Here is a 20181-nt window from a genome sequence, read left to right on the forward strand (position 1 = left end):
ATAGTATCGGTTAAATGTAATGGCCTTATGCATTATATATGTTGTGTTTGAGAGAGCCTGCAGTTCCGTTCCATTACTGGGGTGCCCAGATCTCCTGGCACCGTTACCTGTTTTGAACCAAAGTAGATTCTTGTAGTCTCATTCTCATCCCATGCTGCTGTTGAAGGGCAGTGAAGGGTGAATACCTCTTCCCAAGAGTTGAGGGAGGAACAACTGAAAGCTGCTGTGCTGCTGTGTCCTCGTACCAGATTTGGCTTCTGGAGCCTTCCTGTGGCTCTGTTCCATTTCTCCACAACAGTTTATTCATCAGTCCACATCTTACATTATGGGTAGAATAAAGCTGCATAGAAGTTATTTGTTCGTTTAGGCTGATGTAAAGGTGGTCAGTCACTCCCAAGATACAGGAGCACTGCTGCCTATTGCTTCTGCCCCCAGTGCCCATGCACACCTTGCCTCACCGTGTGCCTGTGAACAGGGTGAGCAGCTGAGTAGCTGACAGCTTGTTTTGCTTTCCTCTTGTGACCAGAGATGCAGTTTTTCCTGGTAAAGTTTTTTTTTTCCTGAGGGTTTTTCCATCAGAGTTCTCTAATTCCCAAATTAAAAGTGACCTGAGAATTTTTTCAAACTATTTTGGCAGCACAAACAATTTTTCTTTAATGATTTTAAAGAGAGATGACATAGGAGAACTCTTTGGAAGGATGTGTAATGTTCTTCCATGTTTGGTTCGCATGGGCACGCTGCTCGCATTTCATGAAGGGATCTTGTAACATTTCTTGGATTTGCAATGATTTATTGGGTTTTCCTTGGCTCTCTTTGCTCCCCAGCAGTTCTGCAGAAAGCTGTGACATTGCTATCAGCTGTGCAGTGAGAAGGCGAGGAAGCATGGGGCACCTTCAGGTCTGCATTACAGCACAGGTGTGGCACGAGAGGAGGGAAAGTAAGGACACATATTTCCTGCTGGATTTCTCTTTCCCATGTGCCTTCCTTTCATTTACCTTTCAGATGGATTTCCTCATACCCTCCCATGCCTGTGTGCTCTGTACTCAGCCCCTGTTTCTTCTGGGTAACCTCACCTAAAATTCTTTTGCTCTCTGTGCTGACGACTCAGATATCTTGCTCTCTTCCTCGCCTGTTAGTTAATTTGAATTCTTATCTGAGCTTCTCTGCCATTTCCTTCTACCTGAAACAACAGCACTGCAGCAAACCCGCACATTCCTTACACAGATGCTCTGGGAGCTGCTGTGGGGCAGGCTGGAGGCTGGGAGGGACAGAATAAGCAGGAGGTGGGACTGGGGAAGCATTCGTAGTGCCACAGTGGTGTTTTGAGGCACCAAAAGGAATGCTAATTATTGTTAAAGGAGTAATAATTCTGTGAATAGTTTGATGTAGATTAAAATGTTTAATTTAGCACCCCAGAGAGCACGCCTTGCAGAGCAGCGTGAGCTGTGGAGCGTGGCAGAGCAGTGTGAATCGTAGAATCATGCAGTGGCTTGGCTGGAGGGGACTTCAAGGACCATAAAGCTCCAACCCCCCACCGCCGCAGGCAGGCTGCCAACCTCTGTATCTGACACCAGCCCAGGCTGCCCGGGGCCGCATCCAACTGGCCTTGAACACCTCCAGGGATGGGCGGGGCATCACAGCCTCTCTGGGCAGCTGTTCCAGCATCTCTCCGCTCTCATAGTGCAGAACTTCCCTCTGACATCCAACCTTAATCTTCCCTCCCTCAATTTCAATCCGTTTCCGCTGCATAGAAGCGGGCGGTGCTGCCCGCCGGGGGGCGGCGCCGTGCCGTGCGGTGAGGGCGGGTCGCTGGGGGCGCTTCTGGCCCTGCCGGGACTCGAACCCGCGGAGCAAGGTGGAGGCGGGGCCCGCGGCCGGCGGAAGTGAGGCGGCGGAGGAGGCGGGCGGTGCCGCCGTTGGGTGCCGGCGGCCATGAGCTACGAGCAGCGCCGCGACTGGGGCCGGGGTCGGGGCCGCGGCGGCGATGGCGGCTCCTCCGGCGGCGGGGGGCACGGGGGCCGCGGCGGGGGCCGGGGCCGCCATCCCAGCCACCTCAAGGGCCGCGAGATCGGGCTGTGGTACGCGCGGAAGCAGGGCCAGAAGAGCAAGGAGGCGGACCGGCAGCAGGTGGGCCGCGCGTTCTGGCGGGGCGTCGGAGCGGCCGGGAGCAACGCGCGCTGCCGGGCGGGGCGCGCTGACCGCTGACTGCCGCGTTTCTCGCAGCGCGCCGTGGTGCGGATGGACGAGCGGCGGGAGGAGCAGATCGTGCAGCTGCTGAACGCCGTGCAGCCCAGGGCCGAGAAGGAGCAGGAAGCCATGTCGTGGTGGTCCGGGGACGAGGACGGGTAAGGAGGCGGGCGGGAAGGATTTCGCGGCGTTCTTCGGCGAGGACGGCGGATTGCTGGAGAACTGCCCGCACGCCGAGCGGCCGGGCGCTCCTCGGGCTGCCTGGGGGGCACCGTGGGACGCGGGGGGAGAAGGGGAGAGCGGGGTGAGGTCGGGGGCTCGGAGGTCCTTTCCGTTTTTGCCATGTGTTCGGCCCTCCTGAGGGGGCCGGCGGCGAGCGCTGCTGTAAAGGGCTCCGCCGGGTTGATTGTGAGCTTCGCGTTCCAGATTTTCTCTTAGGATCGCAAAGCCCTGCCTGCCATTGACCCCCACCCAGTAGGTGGCCGGAGCTTCTGAGCCCCGCACCTCGGGCACGCTCCTAGGCTGGCATCAGGCTCCCTATTTCTGACGTTGTGCAGCATTGGGAAGCTAGTGGTCTCTGTGAGGTAGGACTCATTCTTAACGCTTTGTCTTAAAGGACTTTAAACAGTATCAGTGAAATGAGTGGCTGTGTGTTATGTTCACGTGCTGGAGCGGTGCAGGTGAGTCCCTGGTTGAAAGACGCAGTTATGGAGCAGCAGTTCCAACAGTGCTTTGGGTGGCAGCTCTCTGAGGTGTTCTGTGGCCTTGTTAGCTTCCTCAACAGGTAAAGAACACATTACACCTTAGATACCGTTGTAGAATCTTTGTTAACTGGTGGTTTTCAGACTTAATCATATTCATTTGTCACGTTCTCTTTAGGTTAGGAGTCAAATAGCTTGTCAGCATAATTTCTCAGCAATAGATATAAGGTTTGCTTGGCACGGCTCCCTGCGCTTTCCTCAGAGGCCAAATACACGTTGGATAATCTCTGAAGTTTCTGTTCCCTGCACTCATTTCAGACATACTCCAGAACAGCCTCCAAAAGTGAAACCAGGTGCTGAAAAAGTTGAAAAAGCTCCTGAAAAACGGCGACCAGTCTTGGAGAAAACACTTCTTGATCAGGATGTGGAATATCTCTTTGAAAAAAGTGATCAAGATGCGGATTTAGATGAGCAGCTTAAAGAAGACTTGAGAAAGAAGAAATCTGATCCTAGATATATTGAAATGCAGGTACTTTCCCAGGTTAAGGAGAAAATAGATACTACTTTGTCAGAAAAAAAAGTCCATTGGCATTTACAGGATGTGTCAGCAGGACTGGGATTAAAAAGGCAGACTGTCAGTGATGATTTCTGGTTGCTTAAAATGCAACGTTTTAACTGTCCATATCGTTTAACTGGGGGGAGTTCTGGCTTTCTTTTTTAAGGATTTTGTTTGTGTATTTACTTATAAAGCTAAAAGTAGGGTTGTGGGCTCTGAGGGGACACCTCTTAAAAATGTAGTGCAAGTTATTCTGATGGCCGTATGTAGAGCTGCCCAATGAAATGTAGTTAGCATCCATCAGATGGGAAAATGGTTCAGGGTCTTCCAGCTGCGTGTACCTCATTATGTGCTGAACTGTTTTACATTTTTACTGAGTGCAACGACATTGAACACGTGCATGGAATTAAGTTCAGGTCTGGTGGCCCCGTTCAGCCTCAGCTGGGGAGTTTGTCCTGTTGTTTCTGACTTTAGTCTAGGTCATAGTTGGAGTCTGCTGTATTAATTCAGTGTTGAAGTGGTATTTTAAAACTGTTACTTTCTCATTTCTCAGAGATTTCGAGAGAAACTCCCGTCATATGGGATGAGACAGGTAAGCATGTATTTAAATTGAAAGGAGATGTATTTCTCATGTGAAGTTTGTGTAACTGGGACCAGTGGGAGGGAAAGCTTTCTTGCCTTCTATGAAGGTACTGAGGCCTCCAGAGTTTCTGTTTTTTCCAGTATGCCTCTGAGGTTTATTGCTTCATGATATGCAGGAATTTATTCAACCTCATCGGTACTGGTGGCATTGCTCATATAAATGAGTGTGTGTAGGTTGGCCTTACGCACGTGAAGTTCAAATGTACAAGAGTTACTTTTGTGTGGTGTAAAGTGAACTTCAGTATAAATAGAAACAGAAAATATCTGTCTCTTTAGTTACCCGTGTGTTTTCCTTTAAGGTTGTGTTACAGTAATAGGGACTTACCAAAATACTTCAGACGTGTGCTGTGGATCGTAATACTGAAAAACATTTTGTCTTTTTTTGGAAACAGGAACTTGTAAACCTCATAAACAATAATCGAGTGACTGTAATAAGTGGTGAAACCGGCTGTGGAAAGACAACACAAGTGACACAGTTCATCCTGGACGATTACATAGAGCGAGGGAAAGGCTCCACGTGCAGAATTGTTTGTACTCAACCCAGGAGGATCAGTGCTATCTCAGTAAGTGCTGTGAGGTGGGGCTGCTGCTGTTTGTTTTCTTTAGTGTCTGACCTGTAATTCTGAGATACAATTACTGTCTCATTCTGTTTGAAAGAAAATGTAGTTTGTACTGGGCATAAGGAGCCAGTGTAAGTTAATTAGCTGAGTATACGGTCTGCTAGACTAATTATAGCTAAGATCTGAAGGAAATGACCAGATAAATACTGCACACCTCTCGAGGAGACAAATCAACTCTCAGGTGGCATCATGCTGGACTTGAAGCTCAAGGTTGGCATTCAGCCAATTCATATTGCTTTCTATCATTAGCCCTGCTAGACTCTTGCAAATAGCAGCTTTGTTAATACACACTGATGTGTCATTTCATGCGTTCTGGTAGGAGTTAGAATGCAAGCAGTGTACATTCCTGTCCCAGGATTCAGTCGTGATTTATAACGGTGTTTTTAATGGATCTGGGCGATGAAGCTGTGAGTTGAAACGAACAGTGGTGTTGTTTCAGGCCTCTTAGAAGTCTATCAATAAGAATATGACACTTAATTCTCTAAAACATATTTTGGGTTGCAAGCCTGTTTCTGAGTTGCTGACAGAAAACAATCACTTGGCTTTCAGAAAACGTGTGCTTTTCAGGCTTCTGTTGTCTGTGTTGCATCTTGTTTCTAGCTATTTCCTACTGATGAGTAGTTAAACTGCAGCTCAGCCTTTTGGTTTTTTCGGTACATATACATTTAATGTGTAATGCATTTGTTTTTTTGTTTTAAGGTGGCTGAGAGAGTTGCAGCTGAAAGGGCGGAAGCATGTGGTAATGGCAAGAGTACAGGATACCAGATTCGTCTACAGAGGTAGAAGAGGCTCTCTTGGCAATTTTTATTCCTTCTTGTGAAGTGGTATCTATTGTTATTCAAGCAAGAAATAAGTGAGAATTAGTTCTCACTGTAGACAAGTGCTTTTACTCTCTTACTTTCTCCAAATGGAGTTCCTCTGAACGGTGATATAGGGAATAATGGGTTGAAAGCTAGCAACAAGTGGGTATTACATTCTCTGTTGCATGTGAGTGAGTGGTTTGAGGTTGATTTGCAAAGTCAGTTCTGAATGTCAAGCTGTGTAGCAGTGGTTAGCACCAAACTATTATGATATTCTATAAGGCCCTGCTATGGATAGAGGTAAAAGTGATACCTCTAATCCATGAATTTCAAGGAGAAAATGAAATGCTGAAGAAGAATGTTGTAAGTTATATTTCTGGGCTAAGTTATGTATTTGCTGCACTGAGCAATTTTATTGAGATCAGTTAATGAGAGTTAGGCTCATTAATAAGAGTCCACAGACCCAGTGCCACAGAACTAAAGTTACTGTGTTTGGAGTCATTAGTAATGCAAAAAAAAACATGGAACACTTCCAGCAAATAACAGCGCCTCATTTAAGATTGATGGAAATGCTGCTGGAGGGACACAGCAGCTTGGTCCTTGCAGTGTCTGAGCTCAAGGCACTAGTTCATTGATCTCACCTGCACTTGTCCTTAGTGTTTAATCAAGAACGACAGTGCTGTAGAATTTAGCCTCTAGCTGTTGTCTGTGTTGAGTTCAGGTAACTGTAAGAATTTGGATCAGCAGATGGATGTAGGAATGATGTCTAGTAAGCCAGAGATCTGGCAGTGGTTGTTCTCCATACAAAAGGGTGCATTGCTGGCCTATTCCTTGTTCCTCCAGCTGAACTGTGAGCAGGTTCAAGTGTGAGGTGTGCTTCAGTGTCCATAATGACTGTCCGCGTTTTGATTTTAAGCTTCTGAAGTACTTTAAAATAGAGAACTGAAGAACTCTTAATGTATCTCTTCCAGTCGGTTACCAAGGAAACAAGGTTCAATTCTGTACTGTACCACAGGAATTGTCCTTCAGTGGCTCCAGTCAGATAAGTAAGTTTCCCTATTTAATAAGGAACCAAATACGATTATCAAATGATTTGACCAATGACTACATCTGTCAATCTCTGTTTTCTATTACTGCAGAAAGTAAATGTTGAATGTTGTTCTTCTGTTTTAGGCATTTGTCCAGTATTAGTCATGTAGTTCTTGATGAAATTCACGAAAGAAATCTCCAATCAGATGTTTTAATGAGCATTATAAAAGACCTTTTGAATGTTCGCTTGGATCTGAAAGTAATCCTAATGAGTGCTACTTTAAATGCAGAGAAGTTTTCGGAGTATTTTGGTAGGTGACATGCTTCCTGTGAATGTTCCTTTTAAGTAATTTAGACATCTGTTACCCAATGCTCAAGTTACAAGATTGATTTTTATCAGAACTAATGATTTCATTTTTCTCAGATAGTCACCAGCTGCTGGAGGGTCTTATTTCCTCAGTGCTGTTCCATAAGGAGCAGATGTTTCTGCTGTTGTTACCCAGACGTATTGCAGGAATTGTCTGCACAGTGTTTCTGTAGTGAACATTTACTGTGATTATTGCATGTTAGGAGTCATGAGTGGGCAAGCAGAGTGAAGCCTTTTGTTCTTCATATGTCAGTGTTTATTCTCTAGCTGGAAAGAGGTGAGCGTGCAGGAGAGGGCAGTGCTGCCTGTGCTGCTTTTGTTCAGTCACTTCATTTGGAATTGAGTTCAGCATCTTCTGTGAGAATTCAAAGGGGGGTGGAAGCAACAAAAAAAACTCCATAGACTTGGAACTATATTGCAAAAACAGTGAAAAATGCCTGTGGACTTCAGTAGTGCAGCATTTTATTTGTTGTTTTAAAATCAGCTTTCACCTTTCTCGATAGATAACTGTCCAATGATTCACATACCTGGGTTCACTTTTCCCGTGGTGGAATACCTCCTTGAAGATGTAATTGAGAAGTTGAGGTAAGAGTATTTTCTGGACTGTAGTTCACAGTTTGGTTGATTTTGGCATTTTATTGGTGTGTATTTTTTAATATTATTGCAGTATGAATAATATTATTAATATTATTGCGGTTTGAATAACCTATCAAAAAATCAGCTGGTTTAAGAAGGAAAATTGCACTGGAAAGCAGACATCATCTTGCAGAAAAGCTTTCAAGAGGGATTCAGCAGCTTTTAGTGTAGCAATCTGGGAGCACTGGCTTTGAGGAGGAAAAAATCCTGCTTTTTCTTTTGGTGTGGTGGATTTTTCAGGCTGATAAGCTAGTCTTTGATTTGTTTGTTTATTTTTCCCTGTTCTCATGCTTACTGGAGATGGCACTGTTATTTATCTTAAAAAATTGGTAAATTTTTTCAGGAAAAGTGTATCCATTTATCTCATTAGATGATAGGGCTGAAATACTGTGTATTGTCCACAGTTTGGAAGAAACAGTTATGCAGCTGGATCAAATGACTTCAGTTTCAAATGTAATTAAACTTGTTCTTTAACTTGAAAGATACACTCCGGAAAACACAGACCGTCGGCCACGGTGGAAGAAAGGCTTCATGCAAGGCCATATAAGCAGGCCAGAAAAAGAAGAAAAAGAAGAAATCTACAGGGAACGATGGCCAGAATATTTAAGGCAGCTGCGGGGCAGGTTGTTCTCACATTACTCTCTTACATTATTTGTGGTTTTTCTGCTTCTCAGCTGAGAAACAGAATTTTATTCTGTATTTTAATACTGTGCTTTCATTAATAATGGAGTACTCGATCTGTGGAAGACAAGAATGATGGAAGCGCCAGTACAGTTGGCTCTGACTGCTGGAGTGATCTAGCCAGTCACAGAGATCTGCCTTCCTTTGCCTGTGCAAGGTTTCAGAGAGCTTACAGCTGTCGGGTTCACTTGCTGCTGCTATTATTGCCCATTGCAGTCCTCAGCATAGCGTTAGGCTGCTTATGCTTTGTTCCTGATTTCTTTTCTTGTCAGCTTTGCTGTGCTTCAGGTTTTTTTTTCATTTTTCAGTGGTAGATCTCACAGTATGGCACTCTTGTAATCAACATAATACAAAATGTGCTACTGTTCTTTCTTCCAAAAGACTTTTCCTCAGAATATTTCAATATGCCTCTCAAGTGGTTTGAAACCAAGCTAAAGCATTTTGCCTCTCAAGCACCCAGCAGAGATTTGCCACTTGAGACATTCTTTTTACTTGCCAGCATTTGACCCCTTTGGTTAATTAGGTAGTGGGGCAGTTGTATCTCAGGAACAGCATTTTTGTTTCCTCCTGTTTTATCTTACCTCTGCAGTTTGTGACATTCTAAGTATTCAGCTAGATAAAAATAACTAATAATAACAATGGCTCGGTTTTGTCTCCCTCCTAAGGAAACAAGTGATCAGTCTGTCTGTTCTATCCCATGGCCCACTTGCCCATTCGTACCTCTTTGTCCCTTTCCCAACCAAGTCTGTGGAGCAGGTTGCTAATTGGTGTTAGGTTTCAGGAAAAGGAAGGGCTGAAGAGATGAGGTGCTTCCTGTACTCACTGAGAGGGAGGCATGAATTGAAGGGGGAGCTCAGGCTACAGGTCCTACGTAATCCATGAGGAGGAGAGAAATTCGTGCAGTCGCAGTGACGTTCTTTAACTTAGCTGACTAACCTGGCAGCGGTTGTTCTGAACAGAATCTTGAGAGCGCGTTGTCTGTTCAAGTGTTGTATCTCCAGATGAGAAAAGAAATTGAACAGCAGCAGTGTACATGGATGAGTAGTTGTGGAGCCTTGCAGCGGATGCGAGTGCATGACTGGGTGTGGGTGAACCAACGTGCTTGCTTCTGCTGCCCGCAGGTATTCAGCGGGTACTATCGATGCCTTGGAAATGATGGATGATGACAAGGTAGACCTTGACCTAATAGCAGCACTTATCAGGCACATTGTTCTGGAAGAAGAGGTATGTTTCTGTTTCACAGCTTTGTATTTTCAAGATACAACTGAATTGTGGCCAGTTACAAATAACTACCAACTTCATTCTTATCATCATAGATATGAGGTCTTTTGAATGTTTTTAGAGCAATCTAGTATCTTTAAGTTGCAGTAACCTAATTGCAGTATTAATTTCAATTTCTACTTTCTCTCTATTGTTCGTGTTAGAGGAAGTGGCTCTTGGAATATAAAGACATCAGGTTCTGAGCCTGAGAATCCTAATTAGAGTCTCAGTAAAAAGGATTGTCCAGTAATACTGTTAGGTATGTTGTTATCAGAGTGCTTCTGTGCTTGAAGTAAGAGTAACTTCTGTTATCTCAGGTAACTTGCACAGGTTACGTAGAACATACAACCTGGAGTTCTGTATTCATTTCTCTGTTCAAAACCAGCTGTGGAAGAGCTGATACTTCATCTGAGTTCTTGAAAAGAATTTTGGTTATTAAGAATGTCAGATTATTTGAAATTTCAACTGATAGAGCACTGAAGCTGTGGATAAACTTAGTGTGTCTTGCTTTGTTCTTCCTTGAAAACTCAAACATTAGCTTTTTTGTTTCATTGCAGCTCAGATTCTTCAAATGTTTGCATGGCAGCATCTAAAACACCACAGGGTGTGTCTGAAAAGAAACTTGGGTTTCTTAAGCTTAGATAGGTGTGCAGTGCACTTTTTTTTGTAGAAAATAAGCCTGTAGGAGTTGTCCAAATGAGGAGGTTTGGGATCTCACTTAGCAAAAGGCATACATCAGTGGGCAAGGAGCTCTTTGGTTTTGTGCACAGCACGTAACATTCTAACATGCTCTTTTTCCCATTCATTTTCTCACTTACCTACAGGACGGTGCAATTCTAGTGTTTCTTCCAGGATGGGACAACATCAGCTCTCTGCATGATCTCTTGATGTCACAAGTCATGTTTAAGTCGGGTAAAAAAAGAACAGTTTTTTTCAGTGGTTAATGGCACATTGCTTTGTTTCGGTTTCTAGAGGTTAATGCGAGCTGCTTCAGTGGAATAATGGGATGATTTTTGTAATCACAGATAAACATTGAGGTAGCTCACAGGTTTTTATGTTCTGAAACAGGAATGCAGTTCAGAATTGGCCCTTTGTTGAAATGAGCAGCGATGTGGTGGTGGTAGTCTTGGTAAAAGACAAATTCTAAGAGCAATCTGTTGAGCTTACAATGCAGTTGTCATCCTTACAAAAAGGTTCTATTTCCCCCTCCCTCCCAGCCCCACATTTCATTATAGCTGGTGTTTAATTTGTTAAAGTTGCATCTCCATTAGGATTTATCACCTGCATTTAACACTGATGTATTGAACTGCTAACAGAAAGCAGACAAGTCCATGTGCCATTATTCAGAATAAGAAATGGAAGCAGTCATTCATTTGCAGCATAGTTTCTCTATTCTGCATTCTTGGTTTTATTTTTTTCCCTGTATGATTGAAGTTTCTGTGCTTACGCCACATCTTCTCCTCTCATTTTCAGATAGGTTTATTATCATCCCTTTGCATTCCTTGATGCCTACAGTTAACCAGACTCAGGTAGGCGTTTTTTCTGTTACACAGTGAAGTAACATTTCACAACAACGGAAAAGAATAATTGTGCATGTGGTTGGTTTTCCAAGCATGTCAATGGGCTGTGGGTAATTGCAGGTGTTCAAGAAGACCCCGCCAGGAGTCAGGAAAATCGTGATTGCTACCAACATTGCAGAGACCAGGTAAGCAGCAGTGGCACGTGTGTGTGGCCCCTGTAGGTTTGGTACAGCAAATAAAAGTAGAAGCCTGCTTCATATTCCACAAAGTATGTTTTAAAGATTCATATCATTCGTTTATTAAATCGCAAATGTGTCTCAAGATAAAGAACAAGCTGGAATTTTCTCCTGAGAGTTGTCTAAAAAAATCAAAATGTGGATGATGATACGACCTGCAGTTGTTGTGTGTGATAGCTGAGTTGGCTGTCCTCTGCAGGCTTCAAAACTGCATGTGGTGACTCATGCCAGACCTGTCAGAATAGAGCAAGCTTACTGTTGAACTGTTCAGTAATGCACTTATTAATGACCTGCTCAATACCAGAATTTTTGTTTCCTACTCGTGGTTTGGGAGGGGACAAAGAAAGCCTAAATTTGTAAAATTGTAGGTTAAGCTTGCAAAGCTGGAGAGTTATTAATTTTCTCTTTATTTTTAAACAGCATTACAATAGATGACGTGGTGTTTGTTATAGATGGTGGGAAAATCAAGGAAACCCACTTTGACACACAGAACAACATCAGCACAATGGCTGCAGAGTGGGTTAGCAAAGCTAACGCCAAGCAGAGGAAGGGTCGAGCAGGAAGGTAAGGAGGAGGCTGGTTAGGAAACGTGGTGATGTTAACTTTCAGCTGGCCTTGAAGCACGTGTGTGCTGGAGGTGCTGCCTGCTTACCCACACCTTTAAACAGGCAGCTCAGCGCTCGGTCACTGCTATGGGAGGAGCAATTTCATTGTTTTCCTAGCAGACTGATGTAACTTTGCTGTGTTCTAGTCATGAGTTTCCTTTCTTTTCACAGAATGGTAAATCTTGTGTTCTATTGTTTATTAACTTGTATTGGTAGCATTTGCCCTCACTTTTAAGGCTACAATATATTAAAGCTAAAATTGCCTACAAATTAACACTGCTCAGCTGTGTACCAAATTATTGTTTGAAGCTTCTCTACATCTCAGAATTCCTTGTGGAGTATTTTCTGTTTCCTCTACACACCGTACAGTTTTTCTCTGTTCTTCTTGTTGTTCCTTTTGAGCAGTTATGAGATCTGTGTTTTGTGGCTTTGTTTCCCTGTTGATGGGTATCTGCATATCTGAAGCTGCAGTAATGTTACACCTGTAATAAATCCATTCTAATTTTCAGAGTGTTTTGAAGAACTACTTACAGGTGAATGCTTATAGTATAGGTGAATGCAGTCATGGTGTCCCAATGTCATGAAAAACCCATACGTTTTTTTCCTTTAAATCTATTCCAGAGTGCAGCCAGGCCACTGTTACCATCTGTACAACGGGCTGCGTGCCAGCCTGCTGGATGATTATCAGTTACCAGAGATCTTGAGGACGCCTTTGGAAGAGCTCTGCTTACAAATCAAGGTAGGCATACGTGTCTGCAGGTGTTTGCTTTTCTGTTGGTATAAAAGGTTGAAAGCTTAAATGATTGCAGCTCTGAGCTTAGAGCTGTCCTCAAGTGTGAATTCTCTACACCATCAGAACAAAGCATTCAGCTGACAACTGGAGCAGTTTTGGCAGAACCCAGTCAAACCCAGAGAAATGATTGTTTAGGATAAATAAAAGCTGAAGCATTGATGCAAATTTCAACTGTGCTTCTTCTCAAAAAAAAAAAAAATCATTTCATCAGAGGTGCTTCTGTGAAAATGCCAGTGAGTGAAGGGAGGATTCCTTAAGAAAGTTCTGGGTAAAATTCTTCTCAGGTAGCCACGGGTTTCCTTTTTGCAAGTTTATGCTGAATTCCAGCACATACCTAAGGGGAATGCCTTGTGTGTGCATTCTGAATGAAGTAGTAGAGATGTAGTGAGATTTTTCAACCAACACATTTCTATTTTTGCCCTCGCTCAATTACCAAAATCCTAAATTCAAACTGAACTACTCACATCTTTTGTAGTCAGCATGGTCACTGTGTGCTGGTTTTAGGTAGGTAGCCACCTTTCTCCAATTGCTGCAGGTTTGCTGTTTCTGTTTGCTCTCTTCCAGATTCTAAAGCTTGGTGGAATTGCTTATTTTCTGAGTAAACTCATGGATCCACCATCTCGTGATGCTGTAATGCTGGCCATTAATCATCTGATGGAGCTGGTAAAGTATTAATTAACATCCTGTTTCATGCATGCAAGGAAAATGGTTACTTTTGGTGTTTGGTAGGAAGATTATTCTGGCTGCACAAGGTCCAGACATTTGAAACACTACATTATGCAGACCCTTTATATCTTCAGACTGTACAGTGTTCTGCCATCTTGACTGAACAGAGAAGGCAGTTTCACATCAAGCAGCACATAAACTTCCAGGATTAAGCAGTTCCTGAATTGCTGAAAACGCTTGGCACAGCTTTTAGATTCCCTACAGACACTTACCCGGGTAGTTCTGTAAAACCCTGCTCGTGTGTGATTGTATCAAGAGTTCCAGCCAGTTCAGTGGAGAGTTGGAGGTGTGTTTTCTGTGGGCAAATAAGAGAAAGGTCTCATCTGTGAGTGTGCTTTTGGATGATGGGGAGGGAGAGATCAATGACGTGTTCATGTTACTGGCTCCTTGCCCTGCCAAGGCTGTGTGAGTAGCAAAAGAAATAAAAACCAGAAGTGATAGGAACAGAAAGGTACGGATCTGGAAAACATGCTTGGCCAAAAGAACAGGAGGGCACTCAAATGTTAATCAGTCTTCATACTTTTGTACAGAAGGACACTGACCAGTAACCACGTGAAACACAAAGGCGGTTGCTCTTTCATTGTATCTCTTGAACGTTTCCACTTCTGCATCACTTCATGGTCATTTTCCTGCCTCTACCCCCTTATTAAAGCCAGCTGCCTTTTCTAGATACTAGGCTTTCCTTTGTTTTGTAAGTTTTCCAATGATTGTTTCAGGGAAATCCTCCAACTTCAAATCTCAGTAATACTTTGTTTTCCTTTCTGACAGAACGCTTTGGACAGGCAGGAGGAGCTGACTCCGCTCGGCGTACATCTGGCACGGTTACCAGTTGAACCACATATTGGAAAAATGATCCTCTTTGGAGCTTTGTTCTGTTGCTTGGATCCAGTACTTACGATTGCAGCAAGCCTTAGCTTCAAAGACCCTTTTGTTATTCCTCTGGTAACGTTTCTAAAACAGGAATTAAGATTTTAAGAATCTCTGAAGAACGTTAGAATACCTGCACTGATACAGTGTAGTGTGGGAGCACTTCAGTCTCACTTCTGTGTCAGTTGCACTTCTTATCAGTACTGGTTGCCCACACGTACTGTGATGTACTACTACACGTTTGCCTGCAGAATACTGGAAGTAGCATTGCTTTCTGTGCATGCTGCATACAGAGTATTGCTTTATGTATGTCCATTAAGCTGGGGAAGAGAACTGGGTGGAGAAATGGCCTGTGAGTCATGAATACTTTCTAAATTCCAATTGTTTTTAGGGCAAAGAGAAAGTGGCAGATGCCAGAAGAAAGGAGCTGTCGAAGAATACTAAAAGTGATCATCTGACTGTGGTGAATGCTTTCACAGTAAGGATGCTTTAATGTTTCTCTTTCAGAAGCTTTTACTTGGGTTTTAAGCTTTATTCTAAGGAAAGATCCGATCTGTGTGTGCTCTCAAGTTTTTATTGGTTTCTACCAAAACAAAACCAAATTAGTTTTCACCCTTCTAGCCTCGTTTTCCGCCTCAGTAGCCAAATTTCTCATGGATGTGCTGTTGGAAACATAACTTCATGTTTATCTTGGTGCTCTAAACCTGTGATTGATGAGAGATGAGCTCAGTATGCTGTGGCAGCCCTTCAGAAGTCACTGAGTCAGTGCTTCTCGTGCTCTGCAGTACGGTGGGGCTGACTTCAGAAGTGTTGGAGACTTTCTGTGTAGCGTTGGGCAAGGAGGCCACTAAATGAATGGTGTGGAAAAATGGTTGCTACTTCTAATGTCAGCAAACAAATTTGTGGCAAATTTGACTAGATTCCACTTCTCACCATTCAAAAATGTTTCTCTACTCAAATGCTGTGTATGTAATATAATACAGAGAGTTGGAAAGGTCTGCTTTCTCTCTCATAGAGGAAAAAAAATGTAATTTTTGTTGACCTCCCGTTTTTTGCTCTCTTTATTTGTTTAATTTTTGTTAGTATATTTTCTCCTAAAAGATTCCTTTGAAAGATGGTTTGAATTTCCAGGGCTGGGAAGAGACTCGTCGGCGTGGATTCCGAACTGAGAAAGACTATTGCTGGGAATATTTCCTGTCTCCAAATACTCTCCAGGTAACATTCTGGCTGTTAGGGGCGGGGGAAGAGAAACATGTTGATGGGGAATAGGAAGAGGTGGTTGTTTGTTGTTTTTTTGCACAGCATCGTTCTGGGACTGTTGTTGTTGTTTCCTAGATGCTGCATAACATGAAAGGACAATTTGCCGAGCATCTGCTTGCAGCTGGGTTTGTGAACAGCAGAGACCCCAAGGATCCCAAGTCTAATACCAACTCAGGTAAATGATGAGGGAAACTGAAAGCTTTTGATCAGTCAGATTCACAGTTGGCAGAACCATGTTACTTACTTTGCTGTCTTCTACAGATAATGAGAAGTTGCTCAAAGCTGTCATCTGTGCTGGCTTGTATCCAAAAGTTGCAAAGATCCGGCCAAGCTTTAGCAAAAAGAGGAAAATGTAAGGATTTGGTGTGACCTTTGTTTGCATTGCAGGTAGTTTCTGTATCAGGTAGAGGGGCAAGGCAGAGCAATGGCTAAAATGCATGAATGAATCTCTCTGTACAGATCCTCCATGGGTGTGGGTTACCTCATTTGAGAGCGACAGATCTGAGATAGGATTGCTGATCTTTACTTACAGGAACTGAGATGTTGTCTGACTGTTTGGATATTGGGTGATATGTGAAATAATTGGTGTGACATTATCATGCAGTATGTGATGCTAAGATATGTTGATAACACGGCTGCAGAAGGAGACGCTGTCATTTTCTTCTACCTGCAGCAGCAGTTGAAACACTGTCCCCTCTTGTTTGTCAAGACAGAACCCAGCAATTCTGGTCTTTTCATCTAACACTTGTCATATTGTCAGGCTCTTCATTCTTAATAACTGTTATTCCTAATAATATATACTTACGAAAAGGGATATCTATGCTCTCATGAACATGATTTAAGACAGAGTGAAGGGTTGAACATTTGGATCAGCTTTCTGAGCAAATAATGCAGAAACAGCAAACTTAAGAGCAGTCACTGTGCCTGGAATTAAAAACAAAACAAAAATTAGTGATTTTTTTCCATAGTAAATATAAATGTAAGTGGTCAGAGTTCTGCCTAATTTAGTTCTGTCTGCAGCTGGCACTACCTCTGGTCGGTTACTTCTCCATTTTAAACTTAGAAGGGTGTGCTTAAAATTACCTTAACGATGCACTTAACAGAAAGTTTACCAGTCTGATGGAAGTTGCTGTGTCTTTGCATCTTGCTGGGTATAAACCAGCTGCAGGGAAGATTCAACTCTGAGATCCAGCAAACACAAGATTTGTTGCACTCACCCCTTTGCTGGACAGGCTGGTTCTGCTGAGCTGTCAATGTCTTCTTTTTTTTTAAGGGTGAAAGTTTGCACCAAGACAGATGGAACAGTGAATATTCATCCTAAATCTGTTAATGTGGAAGAAACAGAGTTCCATTACAACTGGCTGGTGTACCACTTGAAGATGAGAACTAGCAGCGTACGTGGAGGTTTATGTTTGTGTAATTTGATTTATGTAGCTCTTCAATGAAGCTCAATTGAGATGGAGGGAGTATTGAACAGTAAGAGGGAGTGCCTCTTACTGTGGCCCAGAAGGTATGGAGCAGCTCTGTTTGAAGCTTTCCTGTTTCAGGCCATGTGTTTGACACTCCCTCAGGGTCTGTTCCCTGTAATGCTGGTGGGGTTGTTCCATACGTAACTGAAGCACCAGCTTCTGCTAGGTGCTTGCTTCTGCTTTTAAATAAAACAGTGTATTTTGTATTTCCAGCCAATGTAATGCTTCTGAATATGCTGAGAACCCAAATGCATTGTGAACTCTCTTCTTCCTGTTTGATTGCCACTGGGACAATTAGTTGAATTCTTCACTCTGTGTAAATGACTGCATTTGGGACCATTTTTGCTCCTGTTTCATTTGGTGTAACTCCTCCAGCTGAGTTGCTTCAGGTTTGCTTTGCAGTGAATGACTGAAAAAATGATCTGCTGGAATTGTGCTTTGAGTTTCCTGAATGGCTGTGATGTCAGTTGAGATGCTTTCAAGACTGACTGGAAAACTTTGTCTTCTTGCAGATCTACCTGTATGATTGTACAGAAGTGTCTCCATACTGTCTGCTGTTCTTTGGAGGAGACATATCCATTCAGAAGGATAAAGACCAGGACACCATTGCTGTGGATGAATGGATAGTTTTCCAGTCTCCGGCAAGAATAGCACACTTAGTTAAGGTGACTGTGTTCAATAATGGTGTGTATGGAATCTCAGTATAGCAGTAGCTCTCCTTAGAGACCTTGTATCACTGTAGAGGTGTAACAGATCAGTATTTTTCATGTATTCCCAGTAAATATTCTAGGTATGATAGGTAAATAAAATTTATCTTCTGAAGGTAAGTGTATGAATGCAGACTAAATGGGGGTTGGAGATTCATGATCCTTGAGTTCCTTCCAACCCAGGTCATTCTGTAAACAGTGGTGGTAAAAGTAGCATTCAGAACAGCTGAATTCCTGTGACAAAGTGGGCAGGAGCAGGCAGTGATGACCTCCATGGTGTCTGGCCTTAGGAGCAGGCACTCCAGATTCGTAGCCTTGAGTTTTCAGCATAGTAGCTGCACTGATGGGGATGAGGGTTGTGCTGCTATTGCAGTGGTGAAAGGAGGTGGTGTTCAGGTGTGCAGCCTCTGCTGAAAAGTCTGGGGGATGCTGAAAAGTTCTGGATATTTCAGAGAAGTGTTGGAGGGCAGATGGCAAGGATTTATGAACATGTCTTACAGGAAGAGAATCGAAGAGTGTGATTTCTGTAGTTTTCTGTAGCAAAAGCTCTGTGTGCCCATGAAGTAACCAGATGGATGTGGAAATCAGAGGATGGGGCTCTTCAGTTGGCAGTGATGCTCTCCAGTGGGAAGAGGAGCTGAATGCAGCTGTATATTACATCCTAGAAATGGCACCTGATTTCTTTTTTTCTAAACCTGAATACTTTTAGACCTGAAATAGTCAGCTAATGAGTGAGTAAGCCAGCAGTGATTGTAATGCTCGTTTTAGAAAGCTGCCTTTTGATGCTAAAGATTGCAATGTTGAAATGAATGCATGTGGGAGCAGCCGGTGTAGGGATGGTAGGGATGAGAGGGCAGACGGCTCTGCTTACTGGGGTAACGCCGTGTGCTTCCTAATGGGCTCTCTTTCTTTCTCTCTCTCCTATCACCCTTCTGTCTGCAGAATTTAAGACAAGAGCTCGATGATCTTCTCCAAGAGAAAATAGAGAACCCCCACCCTGTGGACTGGGACGACACTAAATGCAGGGATACAGCAGTACTGACAGCTATTATAGACTTAATCACCACCCAGGAGAATGAAAGTGCCAGGAATTTTGCTCCGCGATTCCAGAGCGAGCGCTACAGCTGATGCACTTCAGCTGCTGCGTAAAACCGGCGTCCCCTGTTTTGTTTCGTTGTTGATAGCAGTTATTGAGCTGGAGGGAAGGCTGAGGGCAGCTCCTGCAGCGGCGTGTCTGTGTCTGCATGTCTTCTGTGTCGCTTTTTAAATAACAAAGCAGCAACGTTAGCAGTGTTAGTTGGTGTAGTTCGGTTCCGTCCCTCCTCTTAAGGCCCCTTAAGGCTGCGGCGTTCGTTCCTCACCCGCTGCAGCCGCTCCAAGGACGGCTCCCGCTCAGCAGCGCTCCTCAGCTGTCGTTGATGACGAGAGGCGGCCGTGCAGCGAGCGGCTCGTGCTGCGCGCGGTGCTGGGGAGGGAACGCTGCAGCGCGGCTCCGCTCCTGCCCCTCCGTGCCTTCTGTGCCCCTCGGCGCCGAGCGGGACCCCGTTTCCGGTCGCGGTGGAATCCGCCTGAAGGTTTCGTTGTGTTGTTTTTTTTTTACTCTCCGTGTCACATTAAAGGACTTCCCTCCCAGGCGCGCTGTCGGCTGCTCTCGGCCCGCCGTGCGGCTCGGCGCCGCTGCTCGGGGCGGCGCGCGGCTGCAGGTGCGGAGATCGCGGCGGGGCGGGGCTGCGTGCGCGGCTCCAACGGTTCCAACGGCTGTGGCGGCCCGGGAGGCGGCGGCGCTGAGGTGAGAGCGGCGGCGGGGCGGCGGGCGGGACGGTGGCCCCGCGGCTGGGTGCCGTGGCGGTGCGGCCCTGCGGGTGGCCGCGGGCGGGGGGCGCCGCAAGGCGCCTTGTTCTCCCGTGCGGCACCGGGCACCGCTCCGCCCCGCTGCCCTTCGGCGGCGCTCCCGGGGCTGCGCGTTGTTCTCCTGAGGCCGTTCGCGGATCGGCGCGCCGTGCTGGGCTCCGTGCTGGGCCGCCCCGAGCTGCGGCTCCGCGGAAGGTGGGTGCGGTGCGGCGCTGCCCCTTTCCTTGGGCGCAGAGCGGCGTTGGGCGATGGAGGACCCGCTTGTTTTTGGCTTTAAGGCCGCCTGTCGTGATTGTAGCGGTGCTTTTTAAAGGGCTCGGTTTTTAAAGACAGACGTTGTGTCGGTTAGGTTGCGGGGCCGGCGCGGAGCGGGTGCGGGGCGCGGTGAAGACGCAGCAGTCGATCGGTGCCGCTGCTCGGGATCGGAGGGTCGGAGGCCGGTGCGGGAGCGGTTGGAGCTCGGGAGCCCCGGGGCTGCGTCCCGCAGTGCGCGGCCGGTGGGGAGCTGCAATGGGAGCCGCGAGCTTTGTTCTGCGGGGCAGCGGCGCGAGGGTTCCGGCTCGGGCGTTCATTTCGCAGCAGCAGACTCGGAGCCGCGATGTCTCGGCCTCGTGCTCGCACAGCTGTGTCTGGCCGCTCGTCTGCTCTCCGTACGCGGTTCTGCTCTG

General features: G+C 45.2%; 1 protein-coding gene across 1 annotated transcript; it reads left to right on the forward strand.

The window, feature by feature from the left end:
- Positions 1 to 1932: 1932 nt before the first annotated feature.
- Positions 1933 to 18790, forward strand: DHX36 (DEAH-box helicase 36; the record flags this gene model as incomplete). The annotated part of the gene is made up of 25 exons (XM_079540023.1): positions 1933 to 2127; positions 2224 to 2345; positions 3207 to 3417; positions 3998 to 4036; positions 4479 to 4649; positions 5406 to 5485; positions 6478 to 6552; positions 6680 to 6846; positions 7406 to 7487; positions 8021 to 8161; positions 9341 to 9443; positions 10304 to 10391; positions 10953 to 11008; positions 11120 to 11184; positions 11656 to 11799; positions 12462 to 12579; positions 13198 to 13296; positions 14128 to 14301; positions 14618 to 14704; positions 15358 to 15441; positions 15562 to 15661; positions 15748 to 15838; positions 16760 to 16880; positions 17468 to 17620; positions 18605 to 18790. 25 exons carry the CDS (start codon positions 1933 to 1935, stop codon positions 18788 to 18790), a joined length of 2952 nt encoding a protein of 983 aa, XP_079396149.1.
- Positions 18791 to 20181: the final 1391 nt, after the last annotated feature.

Source organism: Tetrao urogallus, assembly GCF_951394365.1.
Source record: "Tetrao urogallus genome assembly, chromosome: 9".
NCBI classification, from domain to species: Eukaryota; Metazoa; Chordata; class Aves; order Galliformes; family Phasianidae; genus Tetrao; species Tetrao urogallus.